General features: G+C 57.6%; 3 protein-coding genes across 6 annotated transcripts in view; 1 reads left to right on the top strand and 2 right to left on the bottom strand.

Annotated features, from left to right (window-relative positions):
* The first annotated feature begins 56 nt into the window (after window positions 1–56).
* On the top strand, window positions 57–4,679 carry ZNHIT1 (zinc finger HIT-type containing 1). The gene is made up of 5 exons (XM_034669951.1): window positions 57–382; window positions 2,996–3,166; window positions 3,950–4,029; window positions 4,147–4,316; window positions 4,425–4,679. Exons 1-5 carry the CDS (start codon window positions 361–363, stop codon window positions 4,444–4,446), a joined length of 465 nt encoding a protein of 154 aa, XP_034525842.1. The 5' UTR covers window positions 57–360; the 3' UTR covers window positions 4,447–4,679.
* A 5,690-nt stretch (window positions 4,680–10,369) lies between these two features.
* On the bottom strand, window positions 10,370–16,975 carry CLDN15 (claudin 15). Of its 3 annotated transcripts, none has more exons than XM_034669949.1 (5): window positions 14,860–16,975; window positions 12,065–12,160; window positions 11,080–11,161; window positions 10,875–10,991; window positions 10,370–10,797 (listed from the first exon to the last, which is right to left on the bottom strand). In XM_034669949.1, exons 1-5 carry the CDS (start codon window positions 15,074–15,076, stop codon window positions 10,677–10,679), a joined length of 633 nt encoding a protein of 210 aa, XP_034525840.1. In that variant the 5' UTR covers window positions 15,077–16,975; the 3' UTR covers window positions 10,370–10,676. The 3 variants fall into 3 exon arrangements, with proteins under 3 accessions (XP_034525840.1, XP_034525839.1, XP_034525841.1); XM_034669948.1 differs by having other exon boundaries at window positions 12,065–12,229; XM_034669950.1 differs by lacking the exon at window positions 12,065–12,160.
* A 143-nt stretch (window positions 16,976–17,118) lies between these two features.
* The window catches only part of FIS1 (fission, mitochondrial 1), a 7,599-nt gene continuing 6,534 nt past the window's right edge, over window positions 17,119–18,183 (bottom strand). For both annotated transcript variants that reach the window (XM_019792642.2, XM_002929816.4), the window contains exons 4-5: window positions 17,747–17,852; window positions 17,119–17,429 (exon numbers count right to left, since the gene is read on the bottom strand). In XM_019792642.2, coding sequence (XP_019648201.1) covers window positions 17,332–17,429; window positions 17,747–17,852 — 204 coding nt within the window. In that variant the 3' untranslated portion in view covers window positions 17,119–17,331. The remainder of the gene's footprint in view (window positions 17,430–17,746; window positions 17,853–18,183) is intronic.

Genomic DNA, 18,183 nt, shown 5'->3' on the forward strand with positions numbered 1-18,183 from the left:
TCATCTCTACCGCTCCAGGGGCTGCCTTTGTGATGATGGCATCTTCAGAAGGACGAAAGGAAAATGACATTTCTCAAAAGACCACTGGCACCACATCTTTAAAGTGATCTATTTCGGGGGTCCCACAATATACACAACTACCCTCAGGCCGGAAGTGGTTTTGCCCCTATAAAATATGGCGGAAAGCTTTCTCGTCTCCTGGGCAACATCACGTAATGCGTAGACGGATTGGATCGCCGGTGGGATTATCCTGCGCACGCGGAAAAGCACGCGCTGCCGGAAGTGATGGCACCCTCCCTTCCACAGCGGGTGGTTTAGCGCGCGTGCGCAGTAGGCTCTTCCGGCAGCTGTGTTGTGGAAATGGTGGAAAAGAAAACTTCGGGTATGAGAGCCCTCTGCGGTTGGCCCCCTACCTCCTCGCAGACCCGACCCTGGCCTAGGGTGTTCTCACCCAGTTATTAGTCTCAAATCCCTTCCCCGGCCCTCGGGTCCTGGCGTCGGGGTAGCCCCTCAGACCATCCATTCATGTGGTGTTGATGCCGGCTCCATGCCTGCGCTGGGGATGGATAGAGGAAAAAGGTCCCTATCATCCAGAAGCTGGCTCTCTGGAAGGGGGACAGACACGCGAGCCTACCGTTGCGTTTCAGAGTGATACGTGCGACGGCAGAGGGGTGCATAGCTCTTGGGCGCGGGGAGGAGTGGCACCTAACCTAGCTTCTAGGATGGAGGGGACCGGGAAGGCTTGGAGGGGGAAAAAACTCTTGGATTCAATCTTGAAAGTCGAGTCACGGTTTCGCTCAGTGCGGGTGCGCCGAGGCTCCTTCCCGGCAGCGTGAACCGCGCGTGCAAAGTCGGGAAAGCGAGAACGAGCAAGTCGCTTAGGAAGCCACGTTCACAGTGCGGGGCTTGCGGAGGAATAGTAAGAGTCTGGAGGGCTGGGGAAAGGTGCACTTGAAAGGCATTCAGTACACCGCCAGAGAGTTTCAGATCTGTGGAGAGGGCAGCGGAGAGCCATCAACGGCCCTTTTAAGGCAGGGGCGTGACCGAGACAGGTTTATCTTTTAGAAGGGCAGTTCTGGCTTCAGTGCGAAGCGGCACTGTACGGCGGAACTTTCTGGAATGGTGGGAATGGTCTTAATCATCACTGTTTAGCACATGTGGCTGTTGAGCACGTGAATTCCCAGGGCCTAGCACACCGCCGGGTGCTTGGAAGGGAGGCAGTATGCAGGGATCCAGAGCTGGGCAGTTCTGGGTTTGAATTCTGACCAAGTCACGTACTAGCTATGTGAGCTTTGGACGTGCTTTTTAACCTTTGAACTTCAGTAAGCTGGGGATGTTAATGATATCTCTCTCATAAGGTTGATAAAGGGTTAAAGCTCTTCCGCAAAGAGCTGAGTGTAGTGCTTGGCTCTCAGTGCCTGCCCAGTAAGTGTTAGCCACTGGTGCTGATGCCATTATTATGGTTACAGGCACTCAATAAATACTTGTTGAATGAATAAAGAGATATTTTGTGTAGAATTATCAGACCCTGATAAACAGAGATAAAGAGAGAGGTTTGAAATAACTCCTGGTTTCTTGTTTAGGATGTCTGTGTAGATGGTTCATTTATTTAAAGAGTGTACAGGAAGAGAAGCCGACTTGGATGCGAGGGTTTTAAATTTAGAGCTACGGCGTCAGTAGGGCCGTCTCTGGCTACTCTTCTTTTTTTTTTTTTTTAAAGATTTTATTTATTTATTTGACAAAGCTAGAGACAGCCAGTGAGAGAGGGAACACAAGCAGGGGGAGTGGGAGAGGAAGAAGCAGGCTCATAGCGGAGGAGCCCAATGTGGGGCTCGATCCCATAACGCCGGGATCACGCCCTGAGCCGAAGGCAGACACTTAACCGCTGTGCCACCCAGGCGCCCCTCTGGCTACTCTTCTAAACTTCTCATGTGGCCTACTCTCTCCCCACTACGGAGAGAGCTATCCCCATCTCTTTCTCAGTCTTTTCACTCTTCCTGGGATTTCGACCCCAAACATGGGGCTCTAACTCTCACCCAAAAGCGAATGACACCAAAAGTGGTTCTCTCAATTCCGAACTTTCTTCTGAGCCCCACAACTGTTGGCTGTTCAGTCGGCTGCAGGAAATCACCTGCTGACCTCACCATTTTAAACCTTTCTCTTACCACCATTCCAGCTGTTCACTGGGGTCTGTTAATTCTACACAAATGTCTCTTTCTACATTAAACGCATACTCATGGAGTGCCTAGAACCATAAGGAAGACCTGAAGTCATGTCAAGGAAGCAAATGAGGGGATTCTTTCCATCCAAGGGAAATAGCCAGGACAGTCTCAGTGTGTCATAAAAGGAGGATTGTAGAAATACACACTGGATTTGGCCCTAGGAGGTCACCGGGGTCCTGAATGTGAGTGGTTTCCACTGAATGAGAGTCAGTTTGCTGGGGGTTGAGGAGTGGATGGGGGGTGAAGAAATGAAACATCCTGTGGACCATTCTCTCAAAGATGAGTCACTGTAACATTGGGTCGACATGTGAGAGTTTGGCAGCTTTTTCCAGTGAAGGGAGCATACCTGTGGCGGAAGAGGAGTTGAAGATGCAGGAGGGAGGGAAGGACTCGAGTTGGAGGTGAAGGGTCGGGTTTAACAGTGGGTCTTGGAGGGGGTGCATCCACTTGGGGAGGGTGGGTGCCCGTACATTTATATTGGAGGGTGGGCTGAAAGATGAGCGTCTCTACATGTGGCTGGCCCGTGTCCTTTGTGGCAGGAAATGGGGTTGCTGAGCATGAAGGCGGGGTGCATTAAGGTCCCAGTGGAGGCGGGAAGCCCAGAGTGTGCAGTGGTCCCCATCTGCATGGTGGTGAAATCTGTGATTTCTGCCAGCAGTGGAGGTCTTCAGGAGGCATTTCGTCTGTTGGGTCTGGGGACTGGGAGGAAAGGCTGGGGCCACCCCAGCTTCTCTCCTCCTGTGCCGCCATGATTCTGGCTCTGCCCCATTCAGTCCGCTCCCAGGATCCCGGACAGCGGCGGGTGCTAGACCGGGCAGCGAGACAGCGCCGCATCAACAGGCAGCTCGAGGCCTTGGAGAATGACAACTTCCAGGACGACCCCCATGCAGGACTCCCCCAGCTCGGCAAAAGGCTGCCTCAGTTTGATGATGATGCAGACACCGGTGAGGCGGGTGGAGGAGGAGGCAGGAGGAGGAAGGGCGGGCCAGGGCTGGGGACACGGCCGGAGGGAGTGGGAGGAGTCTGCCTGGCTCAGGGTTGTAGAAGGACATGAGGCTGTGGGGGGGCAGCGGACAGCTCTCTGGGTCGGCCCGGGCCTGGCTGCTGCGGCTGTGAGCCAGCCGCTGTCCCCTCTCTGCTTCGGCTTCCGCCAGCAGATGGAGCATACAGAACATGGAGGAGCTGAGCTCCCAGAGCCCGTCCAGCTCTGACACAGGGCCTTAGGGGAGCGTGAGATGCATGTAGGTGCAGATGGGAGAAGGGAGGGGAGGAACACACGTGGGAGAGCGAGGCCGACTCGGAACCCCAGGGAGCACGTGGGCAGAGAGCAGACGCAAGGGGATCGGGAGTGAGGGCGCGGAGAAAGATGGCGTCTTTCTTGACACGTGTTAGAGTTGACCTTTAAACAGCACAGGTTTGAATGCGCGGGTCTGCTTGTACGTGGGTTTTTTACAGTCCAGTCCTGTAAATGTATTTTCTCTCCCTCATGATTTTCTTAATATTTTGTTGTCTCTGGCTTTGTTGCAAGGATACAGTGTATAATACATATAACGTATAAAATTTGTTCTAACCGCCTATCGGTAAGGCTTCTGGTCAACAGTAGGCTATTTGCAGTTGTTTTGGGGGAGTTGAAAGTTGCACACAGATTTTTTGACTGCGTGGAGGAGGTCAGCACCCCTAACCCCGTCATCGTTCAAGGGTAGATTGTAATTGCCCTTCCTCTGTAGGAAAGAAAAAGAAGAAAACTCGAGGCGATCATTTTAAACTTCGCTTCCGAAAGAACTTTCAAGCCTTGCTGGAGGAGCAGGTGAGGGGGGTGCTGGGCCTGGGGCTGGGAGGGCCCCACAGGGAAGGAATGGGCCTGCAGAGTTCCTGGCTACGTGGGTGGCTGAGGAGTTGTGGACCCTTCCCCTTGTCTCTGCAGAACCTGAGTGTGGCCGAGGGCCCCAACTACCTGACAGCCTGTGCAGGACCCCCCTCCCGGCCCCAGCGCCCCTTCTGTGCTGTCTGTGGCTTCCCCTCCCCCTATACGTGTGTCAGCTGTGGGGCCCGCTACTGCACTGTGCGCTGTCTGGGCACCCACCAGGAGACCAGGTGAGGTCGGAACACCCCCGCCCCCCCGCCCTCAGGCTCACGTCCTCTCCCGCGTATCCCCTCGGCCTCCCAGACCCTCTCCTCATCCTGAGCTTCCTCTTCCTACAGGTGCCTGAAGTGGACTGTGTGAGCCTGGCCATCCGCAGAGGAGAAGGCCTTCCGCTCATCACCCCAGCCCCGGAGAGGGCTCGGCCAAGGGGAGGGGTGCTCTTCTGGACCTAGAGAGGAGCCACTCACTCGCCCCACAGCGCTGTGTCCTGCCTGCCAGGGAAGCGCATCTTACTCCCGGGGACTGTTGGCAGGGAAGCGGGCTGGCTGGGCCCTCGGCACGGCACGCCGCTGTAATAAATCATGCGAGGAGGAGCCTGCCTGTTGGGTCACATGGTGTTTTGGGGGTGAGGGTCACAGGTCTCCTACTACTCACGGCTCTGTGGATTTTCCTTCTATCTGTCAGTCACCCCTCCTACTGTCTGCCTGTCTGGGTTCCCTGACCGAGGAAGGTTCTGTCACATTCTCCTGCCATGCCCCTGTCTCTGCGTTTCTTGGCTGCTGCTTCATGTCATTTTTTTGGTGATTTATTGAGTGCATTGCTTTTGCTTTTTGTTTCTCTAGTCCTTCTGAGGAGCAATTGAGCGCCGCCAGGACCGGCTGACAGGGTGAGCCCTGGGGCTCACAGAATGGTACTGTGGAAGGCGCCAGCCCTGGCTTCGGCCCCTGGTCCTTAACCCGTGGAGAGATCGGCCCTGGTCCTTGGCTCCACTGGTCTGAGGAACAGTTGTTCTGAGGAGGCTGTTGTTATGGGGGCTGCAGTGTGTGAAATTATTAGTATCAGAAAATCTAGAAATTTCTGGGAAACACGGGGGAATTCGTGATATGAAGTCCTCTGTTCTCGGTGGCCCTGGGTGCTGTAATTCTTTTTTTTTTTTTTTTAAGATTTTATTTATTTATTTGAGAGTGAGTGAGAGAGAGCAAGAGAGAGAGAGCATGAGTGGGGGGAGAGGCAGAGGGTGAAGGAGACTCCCGCTGAGCTGAGAGCCCGACGCAGGGCTCAATCCCAGGACCCTGAGATCATGACCCAGCAGAAGTCAGATAGATGCTTAACCAGCTGAACCACCCAGGGGGCTCCGGATGCTGTAATTCTTATGTGGCATTAAAGCTTCTCACACCCGTGCTTCCTGTAAGTGGATTGCAAGCTCTGAGCTCATACGCTCCTTGGAGTTGCTGTCTTAAGGCCCTGTATCCTGTTGGAACATAGCAAATACAACATTTGTTATAGTTGTTGAACAAGTGATCTCAATAGGATATTAATGGGATCCAGCAAATTCGGTGTTAGGCACCTTCATAGGCTCTTCTCCCTCCTTTTGGGACTTTACCACAGCTGTCCTTGCCCTTTCTCTGGAGACTTGAGGTTGGGTCAGTGGTGTTGGGGACAGCTCCAAGTCTGATGGTGAGGACACGGTTTGGGGACAGTCCCAAGTTGGTGGTTTTAAAAGATGGCCATACATGGGGCGCCTGGGTGGCGCAGTTGTTAAGCATCTGCTTTTGGCTCAGGGCGTGATCCCGGCATTCTGGGATCGAGCCCCACATCAGACTTCTCCGCTGTGAGCCTGCTTCTTCCTCTCCCACTCCCCCTGCTTGTGTTTCCTCTCTCGCTGCCTGTCTCTCTCTGCCAAATGAATAAATAAAATCTTTAAAAAAAAATAAAAGATGGCTGTACATTTTCTGACTATCCTTTCATCAAAAGGTAGGGTCTTTGGCCCCTTGCCCTGGGACGGGGGCAGAATTTTGACTGCTTCAACCAGTAGAGCGTGGCAGAAGCAAGGCCATGTGACATTCAAGGATAGATACTAGAAGGCAGAGAAGCTTCTGCCTTGTCAACTAGGACACTTGTTCTTTTGAGTCCCTCTCTCACCTTGTGAGAAATGCAGCCATCCTGAAGCTGCCGTGCTACAAGGAACCCAGACTGCACGGGAAGGCCACACGCAGGGGCTCCCGCTGGCAGACCCAGTCGAGTCAAGCCTTCAAGCCACCCCAGCCTAGGCTTCCCTCATGGGAGTGAAGACACCTCCAGATGATCCCGGCCGCCAGGCATCAAATCACCCTCAGCCATTTGAGACTTCCTGGCTGCGTCCTTAACATCACGGAGCAGACACAGGCCATCTCCTCCACGCCCCAGAGTCCTGACCTACAGAAGCCGTGTGTATCAGCAAATGGTTTATGCCACTGGGTCTTGGGATGGTTGTGACGTAGCAGTAGTAACTGGGACACCAGGAGTCCGGTTGGCTGGCTTCTGACATCTGGCCTAAATTTGTCTCTCCCATGAAGAGAAGCTTTCCTGGGTCCTAACCTTTCAATTTTCCTCTCTGTCAAGAAGTACATGCAAGAAGGAAAACAGAGGGAAAAAAAGAAAAGTGGAAGGAAGGAGGGGAAGAAAGGAAGGGATGGAAGGGGAATAAAAGTCTATGTCTTGGCTGAGGAATGCCCGCAGCCCTTCGCTGTGATTCCCCCGCACCGGACTTCCTGTCACATTTGCACTGAGCACCGTCTCTGGTTTATTTCCTAAATTTGCTGGCTTTGTTTCCTGTTTTGCCATTCCAAAAGGAATCCCATAGGTTCTGCCTGGTGTAAGATTTGTCTACTCAGGGACACACTCAGCCTTCCCAGCTGATCTTGATAGGACAGAGCCAGGGGCGCCTGGGTGGCTCAGTCGTTAAGCGTCTGCCTTCGGCTCAGGGCGTGATCCCGGCGTTCTGGGATTGAGCCCCACGTCAGGCTCCTCCACTGGGAGCCTGCTTCTTCCTCTCCCGCTCCCCCTGTTTGTGTTCCCTCTCTCGCTGGCTGTCTCTCTCTGTCAAGTGAAAAAAAAAAAAAAAGGACAGAGCAAGACGCACGGGCTCCCCATTGCTGTGATGCCGTTGACATTCTCTAGGAAGGGTCTCTGCACGTGCGCTTAAAACCACTCTCCCCAAGGAAAGCCTTGAACAGTTTCCACCGGCTTCCTGCATGCTGGGGAGACTGGTCTCTACCTTGGGAGACACCCGCATCTCTGGGAATGAACATGGGGGCCAAGAGCTTGTAGAGGGTGGCCCCAGTGTCCTTTGAGGGAGCAGCAATGCCTCCTGGGCGCCCGGGGATGGAAGAGGTTAATGCTAGAGACTGGGAGGCTAGAGCCTGGGGGTTCCCCCCTACAGCCCTCAATGAGAGTTGAATTTAGTTGACGTGAATTGGTTTGGAAAGCCCAGAATTCCAGGAAGCAGGCCAGTTGTCTCTTCAGTCTTGGACAAATCCCAGTCCTACTGTTCCTAACTGCGGAGCTTGGGCAGGTCACTTATAGGGTCACTCTGACTCTCTTGTAGCCACCGCCCCGAGAGTGGGAGGATTAAACGGGACAGCGCGCCCAGCCCAGTGCCTGGCATCTGGAAAGTTCTCAGCCAGTGATAGCCGTTGACATGATTGCCCGAGACCTCCAGCAGTTTGTGTTCGAGCTTTGCCACAGCCTATCCCTCCAATGGACGTAGCTCGCGGCACCCCCAGCGCCCTGCCCACCGCCTGGCAGCCAGCTGTGTAGGTGTCTCTGCTCCTAGCTTGTGAGCCCTCTGAGGGCAGGAGCCATGTCTTGGCGCCACGCTAGCTTAGAGCAAAGAAGGAAGGAAGTATTGTTTAAACAGTAAGTAAGTGTGTCGCTATCGCCTAATAGCCCGTGATTACGCAGGAGGGACGGGAGACATCAGAGCTTAACCTCGTGCCCGTGTTAAGGCACGTACTTAGATGCTCGGGGTGAAGGCTGGCTCGTGTTAGCTTTCCTGAGAGCGGGGAGGGGGGAGAAGAGGCAGGCTGGGCTCTGGGAAAGGACGTAGAAGCTAGCTGTGGGGCGGGGGGTGGGGGATGCCGAGTGGGAGTTTGGGTCTGAAGTGCCCCACGTAGTGTCAGGAGAAGTAATTAGCTTTTGTCCTTCTTCACTGGGGGGGGGGCATGCAGGATACACGCATCCCTGAGGAGCTCTGATGGCCTCTCAGAGGCGTAAGACCCTTCTTAAGGTGTACGTCTCATTTTTGAGAGAGAAACCCACTATGGGTTTGCTAACAAAGCCCGTAGGCCAGTCCTTGGCATGGTAGATGGGTAGATGGTGACACTAGTGCCCACACGCTTGTGCCGCCCCTTCCACACAGAGTCTCGACTTGGCCGTGTAACTGGCTCGGCTGGTGGGACAGGCACAAACTTCATGGAAGCAGAAAGTGAGGGGGAGTAAGATATACAGATGTCCGCAAACTTCTCGACCAGGAACCCCCTTAACAGCTGAAAACGCCTGTGCTCCTGAGCAGACTCGTGGGAAACCCCAAGGCCAGTGAGCCGTCCCCGTTTGTGGGAGGGTATGGTGTACGGAGGAAGAGTAGAGACCGGGCACAGAAAAGTGGGTTAAAGGGGCGCCTGGGTGGCACAGCGGTTGAGTGTCTGCCTTCAGCTCAGGGCGTGGTCCCGGCGTTATGGGATCGAGCCCCACGTCAGGCTCTTCTGCTGTGAGCCTGCTTCTTCCTCTCCCACTCCCCCTGCTTGTGTTCCCTCTCTCGCTGGCTGTCTCTATCTCTATCGAATAAATAAATAAAATCTTTAAAAAAAAAAAAAAGAAAAAAAAAAAGAAAAGTGGGTTAGGGCCCGCCAGTGTGTTGAGGCCTTAATGGTCTTGGGCTTTTTTCCTGAGGCACTCGGGAGCTGCTAAGAGCACGACGCTTGGCCCTCCACTAGAGCAACGTGGACAGGATTAGACAGACGGAGGAGAAGCTCGATTAGGGGAATCCTGTCCTGAGCAAGAGAGGATGAGGGCCTGACCTGCAGAATAGGTGGATGTGAAAAACACTGAAGGGGGGGAATCCACGGGATCTGGGTGGGGGAGGTGGCGGAGGGGAGGTGAAGGGACAGCCTGAGATGATTGACATTGTGGAGATGTGCGACTCAGGGGTCAACGGTGCTGGTCACAGGAATGACAGGAACTGGCTGGGAGTGAGCGATGAAGTTGGTGAATTTGCCAGCCTGGGGAAAACACACGTGGGATGCATGAACTTCTGAGGCTCAGTAGAGAGGGCCCAGTTAGAATGCAGATGTGGGGGGCGCCTGGGTGGCTCAGCTGTTTAGCTTCTGCCTTTGGCTTGGGTCATGATCCCAGGGTCCTGGGATCGAGCCCTGCATCAGGCTCCCTGCTCGGCGGGAAGTCTGCTTCTCCCTCTCCCACTCCCCTTCCTTGTGTTCCCTCTCTCGCTGTTGCTGTCAAATAAAATAAATAAAAAAATGCAGATGTGGGGGTCTCTACATCCCGGGGGACCGTCAGTGCAGGGGAGTGGGTAGGATGAAAGAGAAAGAACCCAGGCCGCCCACAGTGACTACCTGGTCGTCAGGTCAGCACTGCCAGGGCTGGGTACCAAGGTAGGGCCCTTGGCCCCTCCTTCCATCAGACGCCAGGCCTCTCTCTTAGGGCCTCATTTTCCTGTCTCCCACCAGGCCTGTTCCAAGCCAGCCCACAACCCGGTGCTGTGTCTGAATTGGACACCGTCGAGTCATGCACACCACTGATATGCAAGGAAGAACCCTCGTTCAGAGCCTTTTCTGGAAGTCGTTGAAACTTTCCTCAGAAAAATCTGCCTGCAAGAGACCTGGTTGATTTGACACGCAATTTCAAAGGGCTGTCAATTTGTGATGCCCACTCTTAGGGACAGCTAAAGGAACTCTACTCAAGGTCAGCTGTCTCCTTGAGAAAGGTTGAGAGGCAAGAGGGACTTGTTAGCTCAGGCTGGCCCAGGGGGATAGCTCTGCCCCCTTCAGTTTCCCACAGGTGGGTCTTCGCTTATCCACTCCTTGATGACTCTTGTCAGTAATTATGAGTGCCACACTCTTGAAAGTATTTGCAACCCTTCCTCTCTTTTTCGGATGAGACAGTCCCAAGGTGGTAAAGAGGGACAGGTGACAGCCTGGGGTCCAAGAACTGAGACGGCCCTGGGGACCACTCCAGCCACCCGTTGCCCGTTGCTTGGCCAGCCACTTTATGTCACCTTCTATCCCCGAACAGTTCATAGTACAAATTTATTTATACATGTATTTATACAGAATACAAACGGTAGGGGACGCCGCCGCCCCCTTAACCAATCAGCGCCCAGGAGTCCTGCCCCAGGAGTCCGCAGGGAGTTCTCAGGAGGCGGGTTCTTGGCAGGCAGGAGGCGTGGCCGGGGAGGGAGGCGGGACCGGAGGCGTGGTCAGAGCTGGGCGTGGCTTCCGGGCACGGGGTGGAGTCGGGGCGTGGCCTGCAACCCGGGGTTCGGGGGACCTCTCTCCTCTGGGGGCAGTGGGAGCGGAATGGGGTCCACAGGCGTCCTACACGTAAGCGTTCTTCCCGTATTTGCCAAAGGTGCTGTCGCCGTCTTCGTCCAAGGCCGCGGAGCTCAGGGGGTCAGCGAGGCCGGGGGACTGCACCGCGGAGGCCCCGTAGGCGAGCCTGGTTCAGAGGGGCCTGGGTCAGTGGAGGGGCGCCCCCACCCCGCTCGCCCCGCCGCCGCCGCGCGCCGTCCTTACCTGGCGGCCGGGTCCGCGTCGGGAGCGCGGCAGCAGCCGGAGCCGAGACAGAAGCCGCCCAAGATGGCGAGCAGGGAGGCGCTCCAGCCCAGGTAGAGGGCGGGGCCCAGCTCGAACCTGGGGACACGAACAGTGCCAGGCAGCGCGAGCTCCGGCCTGGCCGGGTCCCACCCACAGCCCCCCAGGGCGGGGCTCCCACACTCACTTGGTCCCTTGATACAAGGGGTCGAAGAATTCCTGGGTGATGTTGAAGGCGTACCAGGAGATGGCCACCATCCCGCAGAAACCTGGGGAGGGATGAGGAGGGCCGCGCTCGAGCCCCAGGCCCGGCGGAGGGGGAGGGAGTGGCGCAAGTCCAAGAGCTAGCTGCACTCCCTCCCTAGCTGCCGACCCTTCCGTCTCCTGGGGTCCCAAGCGCGGCCCCTCTTTCCTGTCTAGTCTCCCGCGCTCTGCCCTTGGCCGTGCTTCATCCCCCACCTGCCCAGGGTCTTGATCACTCGGAACCTGCCCCGTCCAAATCCTGCCCCTCCGGGAAAATCCAGCTGCCCCAGCAACGGTCTGGCGCAGCCCGTTCCTTCTGCCTCCCAGAGCCCCCCGAGCCTGTGACAAGCCTTTGCCACTCAGTGCAATGAAGGCCTGAGGCCAGTGAGACCCCTGGGCAACAGGACCAGCCTCGCCCCTCTCTGGGGGCTCCTCCAGTTAGTCACGGAGTCTTCTGAGCCTGTTTCCACGCCGAGAAAAGAAGGCAAGACCCACCCTACCTCACAGGCTTGTTGTGAGGTGATGCGTGCAGGCGTGTTACAGACTGACGAGATGGCCCGTCGCACGGTGTCGTGACTGTGTGCAGTGGGTTTGCATGTATACCCCTGACTCTGGTCTTCTGGGCCCAGCTGTAAGCTCTGGGGGGGCAGATGCTCACTCACCTTTGGGGTCCCTCTCACACCTGCCTCCTAGTGGGGGCTCAAGAAACATTGCTGATGGACTGATTTGTAGCTGAGGGATTGGTGAGTATGAGGGAGGCTGGTGGGGGGGGAAGAGCTGAGCAGGGAGGGCAGGGGTCAATGCAATGGGGAAAGTGAGACTCGCACGGGGAGCGGCCAGCTGGAGAGGACAGGGAACCCCGGTCTGCAGCCACCACTCTCAACTCCCCACCACAGCGCGGGGCACACCCACCACCTTCCCCCAATTACCAGCCAGTATGTGTAGGGCCCCCGCAGTGGCCGCCAGCTTGGCCTTCCTGGAGAGCTCCACGTTCCCGATGCTTATGCAGCGCAGCCCCACTATGCCTAGGAAGAGGCCCAGGAAGCCCAGGAAGATGGCGGTGATCATGAGCGCCCGGCAGGCCTGGATGTACCCTGGGGAGGTGGGGCGCGGCCATGGGTCCCTCAGCTGGCCCCTTCCCCCTCCATGACCGAGCCAGCCCCTGCTCAGGTCTCAGCCCGCAAAGGCCCGCAAGTCCTCTTCTTCCTCTTCAGGCCCTATTCGGCTGAAGGGGTCGCACAATCTCCTTCCCAGAAGCTCACCTCAGCCCCAACCCCCCCACCTGGCTTCGGTGCGCTTCGCGACAGGCTCTCTCCCTGACACTGACGACACTTTGACCAGATAACGCTCTGTTCTTGGGGGGGGGCGTCCTGTGCATTGTGGGATATGAGGCATCATCCCTGGCCTCTACTCATTAGATGTCAGTAGCAATCCGTTCCATGAGGGACAATCAACATGTCTAGACACTACCAAATGATCCCTGAGGGACTAATCACCCCGAGTTGAGAACCACTGGTCTGTTAGGTCCCCACCCTGCTCCGTCGTGAGCTACAGAAATTGCGCTTGAGTACTCCAGCCCCTTCTCGGCATCCGCTTCTCTCCAGGTCCCACCTGGTGCCTGGCACAGCACCCCAGTCATCCTGAACTTTCTCCCAAAGTGACCGGTAGGGGGCAGCAGTGGCCTGTGGGTGCCTGGATGAGGGCCGTTTCTGATCCGCAAAGTGGGATACCTGGACGCAGGACCCATCCAGGCACATCTAGCTCATGTGTGTTTGGTGCCTCAGTTTCCCCTTTTTCAAAGCTGAAGGAAACAGCCAGCTTCCTTCCTGGTGCCCCTTCCCCCTTCTGTCTTTGATAGTTGCCAAGCACTCCAAGGACCTTGCTCCCCTTTCCCGGGCGGGGCAGTGCCACTGGTGCTGGAGAGGCTGGGTCCCTGCCAGGAGGATGTGAAGTGGCCTGAGGCTGGCGGGTAGGGAGGAGGGACAAAGTTCTCTGGGAGCACGTTCTCACTCCCAGCCACTCCTTCTGGAGTTCCCACCCTCTCCCCTACCCCGTATCCTCTACACACCCATTCATCCACGCATCTCACCCTGGGACTGCCCCGCCCTGGGCCCCAGGCGGCCATGGTAGACAAAGGGGAGATTATTGATGGGCCCGAGGGAGCGCGGGCTGGGCGTGATTAGATGGTAGTCAGAACCCCCCTCGGGACCAGAATCACCTTGGAAGGACCCGCCAGCCTGGGTTCCAGCCCCCCACCACCTGTGGGGCTCCGGGCAGGTTAACGCTCGTCCTTGCAGCTTCCCTGTGTTGGTACGAGGCCACTAACAGGCTGCACAGCCAGGCTAGTGTAGACAGCGCGAGAACGACTAGGTGAAGGGCCGAGCAGCACATCTGGGACCGGGCGACCTGATGCTGGGCGGCGCTGCCCCGCCCTTGGCCGCCAGCAGTTCAAGTGGAGCCCTTCTCAGCGCAGGCTCACAGCGAAGGCCCCTCCTCAAGCCACGGCATGGTGGGGGTGGGTGAGGTGGGAATGGTGTGGCTACCGAGCTGGCTGCCTCAGTGTCTCTTCAGGTCACCCAGCATTCCGGGCTTCTGGCCCAGAGGGTGCTCAGCTTTCACAGGGAGTTTTTTGGGGGGCACTTGCCTTGCACACAGGAAGTCCTGGGGAGAGGGATGAAGGCATGAAGCCCCTACTGCTGTCTCAGGAGATTCTGGGAATAGTGGGGGCACAGAGACCCACGCAGATCCCCTAACTTCTCAGAGCGTCTTCGGCATTCCTGGGGGATCTCGTGCAGCCCTGTTCCAAGCCCAGTGTGGGCTTTAGTTCTGTCCGCTACCCTGCACCTGCGGCAGGGCACCTGAAAGAGCACGACGGCTCCAAGGAGGGCGCGCGAGCGACGCTGAATAGGGCACCCGGTCCTCCTCTCTCGGTCTCTGCAATGGGGGCGACTGAAGGGAGGCTCCCCTCGGCAGTCCCGGGGGGATACTCATAGGGTGAACAGAAGAAGATGTGACAGCCACCAGGGAGAACCCTTCTGGGCCCAAAGAGCTGTAGGCTCCAACCTGCCAAGAACTTCAAAATACACACTGCCAGAGAACACGAGCACATGTGCGCGCACACGCCCTACCTGCCCAGCTGCTTCCAGCAGACACTGAGCTGCACGGAGACTCCCTTCCAAGGGGCCCTTTAGAACTCGCTGTGCCACTGGGACCGATGTCCCAGCAGCAGCCTGAGCTTCTTACGTGTCTCAACCCCAGGAACCCAAGATGGGGCATCCCTTTCACCCCACAGACCCAGCCCGCCTGCGCCAAAGCAAACATGCTGAAATCGGTTGTGCACGTACATATGCTAACACATCATGCTAGCGTTCTGTGTGCTTTATCCCAACACACCGCCACCCCGTGAGCCACTGCTATTAGCACCCTGGTCCCGCAGGTGGGACTATGAAGCTCGGGGCGCAGAGCTGGTAAACCGAGCCTGGCAGGCAGACCCTGGTGCGTGCGCTCGTAACCACTAGGAGTGTTGCATTAGGGCAGGGGGACACGTGGGATGAGGTCTCCACTGCAGTTCCAGAAAGGGTGCTTCCCCCAGCACTCCCAGCCCCCCCAGCTTGATCCAGCCCTCCCTTAACAGTCTGGCGCCCAAGGCCCAACCGTCCCCGGGGGTCTGTCCCTCCTCTGGCCTCCCGCCACCCTCTGCCCCAGAGCTCTCCCCATCCCATACCAGAGAGGGCCAGCAAGGATGGAAACTCGCGGCAGTTGTAGACTCCCATGGAGTCGGTGGCACAGGTAAACCAGAGGTTCTCGAAGATGGTGGTGGTGGTGATGACGCTCCCGTACACGGAGGACACCCGCCAGTAGCTGTGTGACAGGGTCACCCCCAGCATCAGCAGCCCCAGGGCTGCCATGAAGAAGCCGAAGGTCTCCACGGCCACCGACATGGTGGGATGCAGGGCCCGGAGGGGTGCTGGGGGCCCCAGAGAAGGGGAGGGGGCTGAGCCCCTGGGGAACCTGAGGGGCTTTGGCTAAGTTGGGATGCTAAGGCAGGCTGAGGAGAGAGAAGGGGGGCCGGCTGCAGTCTGGGCCTCAGGTCTGTCTCCCGGTTTCTATCCCCGGCCCTCTCTCTGGGTCTCTGCTTCCAGGAAGGTCCAGGCAGAGGAATGAGCCTAGAGCACCGGGTAGCTGTTGACGAAGAGATGGAGGGAATAAAAGAAATGGGCCAAAAGTCCACCCCCTCCCCCAGCCTCTGGGCTCCCCGCCCCAGGAGGGGGGCGGAGAGGACTTGAGGGAGTGACGAGCTAACAAACGGATACGGCCAAGGAGGGGCCCCCATGGGAGGCAGCGGAGCCAAGGGGAAGCGTCTCTGACTCAGCCTTCATGGGGGGGGGCAGAGAATGGAAGAAGAGGGACAAGGAGAGAGGAGGTGACCGAGAGACAGAGAGCGCCCACAGACAGACCTCTGGTGTGGCGGGATCCGGGGAGCAGAGCCACTCTCCTGGATGTTGGTGAGAACAATTTAAGAGACGCAGAAGACCTAGGGTTTGGGCCACTGAGTCTCCAAGGAAGATTCAGATTGAATAAGGGACCAGAGTATCTGGGAGAAACCCACTGCTCTGGAGTCCGGCCAATCCAGGTTCAAACCAGACCCGGCATCTCCCAGAGCGACTCGGGCTGCAGTGAGCCCCTAAGCTTGTTCCTGCTTCTGTGAGCTACCTCTGGCTTCCTCGCCCCATGCGGCGTACTAACACCTGGGACTCCGGATCAAAAGCTCCCGGCAAGTGTGAATTGCTCCCTCCTTGCTGACCACCCGGGGACTGGGTACCACCGGCTGGGGTGAGGCCACCAGTGGGCTGCTTTCCTCCAAACCTCAACTTCCTAAACTTGAATTCCCCCCCCCCCCGTTGGGTTGATCTTTGCCTCTCGGCACCAAGCTTGATCTTGCTGCCAAGGGCCACTGAGGGGGATAAATCACAGGCCCAGGATGTGATCCCATGGCTAATCTAAGCAGCTCAGTTATCAGAACTGTCACCAGCTCTATTAATTATGACGGATTAGAAACCTCCGGGTCCCCACCCCAAGCCCACGCTGAACGCCTGCTGAGCACCTGTCCCGCTGGTGTGGAAGGTTATCATTTCCTGCCCCTAGGCCACAGCCGGGACAGCTGTGGTTCTCCTCCTCCAAATGCAGCAGGGACTCCGTCTCCAGGGGACAGGGCACTCACGCGGACATCACTGAGCCAAGTGTATCCCCCACTGAGCCCCTCCCGGGGCCAGGTTCCCTGGTGCTCCCCTCAGGTGCCTCCTCCCCTATCCCCCCAGGCCAGGCCGTCTGGGCTGTGGAACGAGAGGTATGCAGTGAAGTAAGACAGGCCCACGCTGAGCCTGGCACGGGGTGGGTGTGGGGCAAAGCAGGCTGGGTGGGGACTGGGTCCCGACCTTCCATCTCTGGGGATGTCCTGAGTCTGTAACTTTTCTGAAGAACTCTGAGGACTCTGTGCCAAATGCCCATTCCTGCCCCTGGGCAGAGGCCCCTCCCTAAGGAGGATGGTGGGGGGGGGCACAGGAAGACAAAGGGAGGGAAGGGCGGAGGTTTTGGAGGAAACTGAGTGGGGGGGCCCTGGTGTGGAAAACTCCACGTGCTGCTGAGAGGCAGCTGTGTGGGTCAGAGGAGACAGGAGACATAAATCTGGCCGGTCCCCTCTGCTCTGCCCTTCCCGCCTCCAGTCACTGCTTTCTCCCAGGATGCTCGCGCCATGCAAAGGCCCCCGTCCCCATCCCTGGTCGGCCTACCACGGCCCAAGCACACGGCTCTGGGGGAGGGAGAGGAAGGAAGGGTGTGGGGGCTGGGCAGCTTGGCGGACAAAGGCGAACCCCACACCAGCCACAGGGGGTGGGAGTAGGAAGGTGAGCAGGAAAAGGACCCCGGGTGACCCCCACCTTTGGGCCCAATGGAGCCCACCCCTTCCTCAACACGGACACAGCCGTTTCCAAGCCAAGGCCCAGTTTTATTTACACTCATCCTGGAGCACATGGTTTGGGGCAACTGGACACCTCTCTGGGGAAAGGAAGCTGAACGCCAGAGGGCAGTGACAGGGCTTAGAAGAAAGGGACAGCAAGGATGGACGGGTCCCCCCCTCTCCGAGTGTCCTGGACAGGATCCCGCGTAGCCCTGGGCAGAGGCGGATGTGCAGCCTCCTTCAGGATTTGGACTTGGACACAGCAAGTCCGATGAGTCCAGCCAGGCCCGCCACGCCCAGGGCCATGCCTCCGACAATGGCCATGCCCACTAGGCCATCTGGGGAAGGGAAAAGGGAGACTGTCAGGGGCCCAGCCCCCACAGGGACCCTGCCCACCATCTTCTCCCTGCCCGATGCGCCTCAACAGACGTGCCTCTTCCCCTGGAGATGGGAGGTGAGGGACTCCAAGGGAAGGCTTCTGAGGGATTGAGGAGGAACTGCCTGCGGGGGGAGGGGGTCATTTAAAGGGAAACCAGACAGCCCAGGCTTGAGGGAAGGAAGAGGACTTAACCAAGAGCCGAGAGGCACCCGGGGATGAGGGCGCCTGGGAGACAGGAGAGCGGGGAGTGGAGGAGGGCAGAGAGGAAGGGTTCACCTTTCTTCATGGCCTTGTCAATGAGCCGTTCCAGTTCCTTGGCCTGGTTGTTCTGGGGCTCTGTCTGCAGCAGCCCCCGCACATACTTTAATGCCTTCTCGTATTCCTGCACTCAGGGAAAACACACAACGCACCCCCCCCCAGGACTCTATCACTCCTGCCCATCAGAGGGGCCTTCCTTCTGTTGGCCCGGGGGTTCCTCCCTCTCCCTCCACCTCCTCCCTCACTCCAGCCCCACCCAATGGAGTAGAGTCCACAAACAACCCCAACTGTGGGGGTGATAAGCTGGGGGAGATAACAACCCGAGGCTTGGGGCTGCACCCCAACCTGAGGTCACCTTGCTCCCCACACCCTGGGCAGCTGGATCCTCTCCCTCTCACCTTCCCTCAGCCTGCTCTCACCTTGCACCTCTGTACCCAACCCTTCCCCGCCTCCCC

The sequence above is a fragment of the Ailuropoda melanoleuca genome, chromosome 10, assembly GCF_002007445.2.
Source record: "Ailuropoda melanoleuca isolate Jingjing chromosome 10, ASM200744v2, whole genome shotgun sequence".
NCBI lineage: Eukaryota > Metazoa > Chordata > Mammalia > Carnivora > Ursidae > Ailuropoda > Ailuropoda melanoleuca.

Bases quoted from the DNA above. Each gene is read 5' to 3' on its own strand.
- ZNHIT1 (XM_034669951.1), top strand. From the start codon at position 361: ATGGTGGAAAAGAAAACTTCGG. The intron at 3,167-3,949 runs GTGAGGCGGGTG...CTTCCTCTGTAG, and splicing joins TGATGATGATGCAGACACCG to GAAAGAAAAAGAAGAAAACT. The intron at 4,030-4,146 runs GTGAGGGGGGTG...TTGTCTCTGCAG, and splicing joins AAGCCTTGCTGGAGGAGCAG to AACCTGAGTGTGGCCGAGGG.
- CLDN15 (XM_034669948.1), bottom strand. From the start codon at position 15,076: ATGTCGGTGGCCGTGGAGACCTTCGGCTTCTTCATGGCAGCCCTGGGG. The intron at 12,230-14,859 runs GTATGGGATGGG...CCACCTCCCCAG, and splicing joins ATCCTTGCTGGCCCTCTCTG to GGTACATCCAGGCCTGCCGG. The intron at 10,798-10,874 runs GTAAGGACGGCG...CCTCTGAACCAG, and splicing joins GACGCGGACCCGGCCGCCAG to GCTCGCCTACGGGGCCTCCG.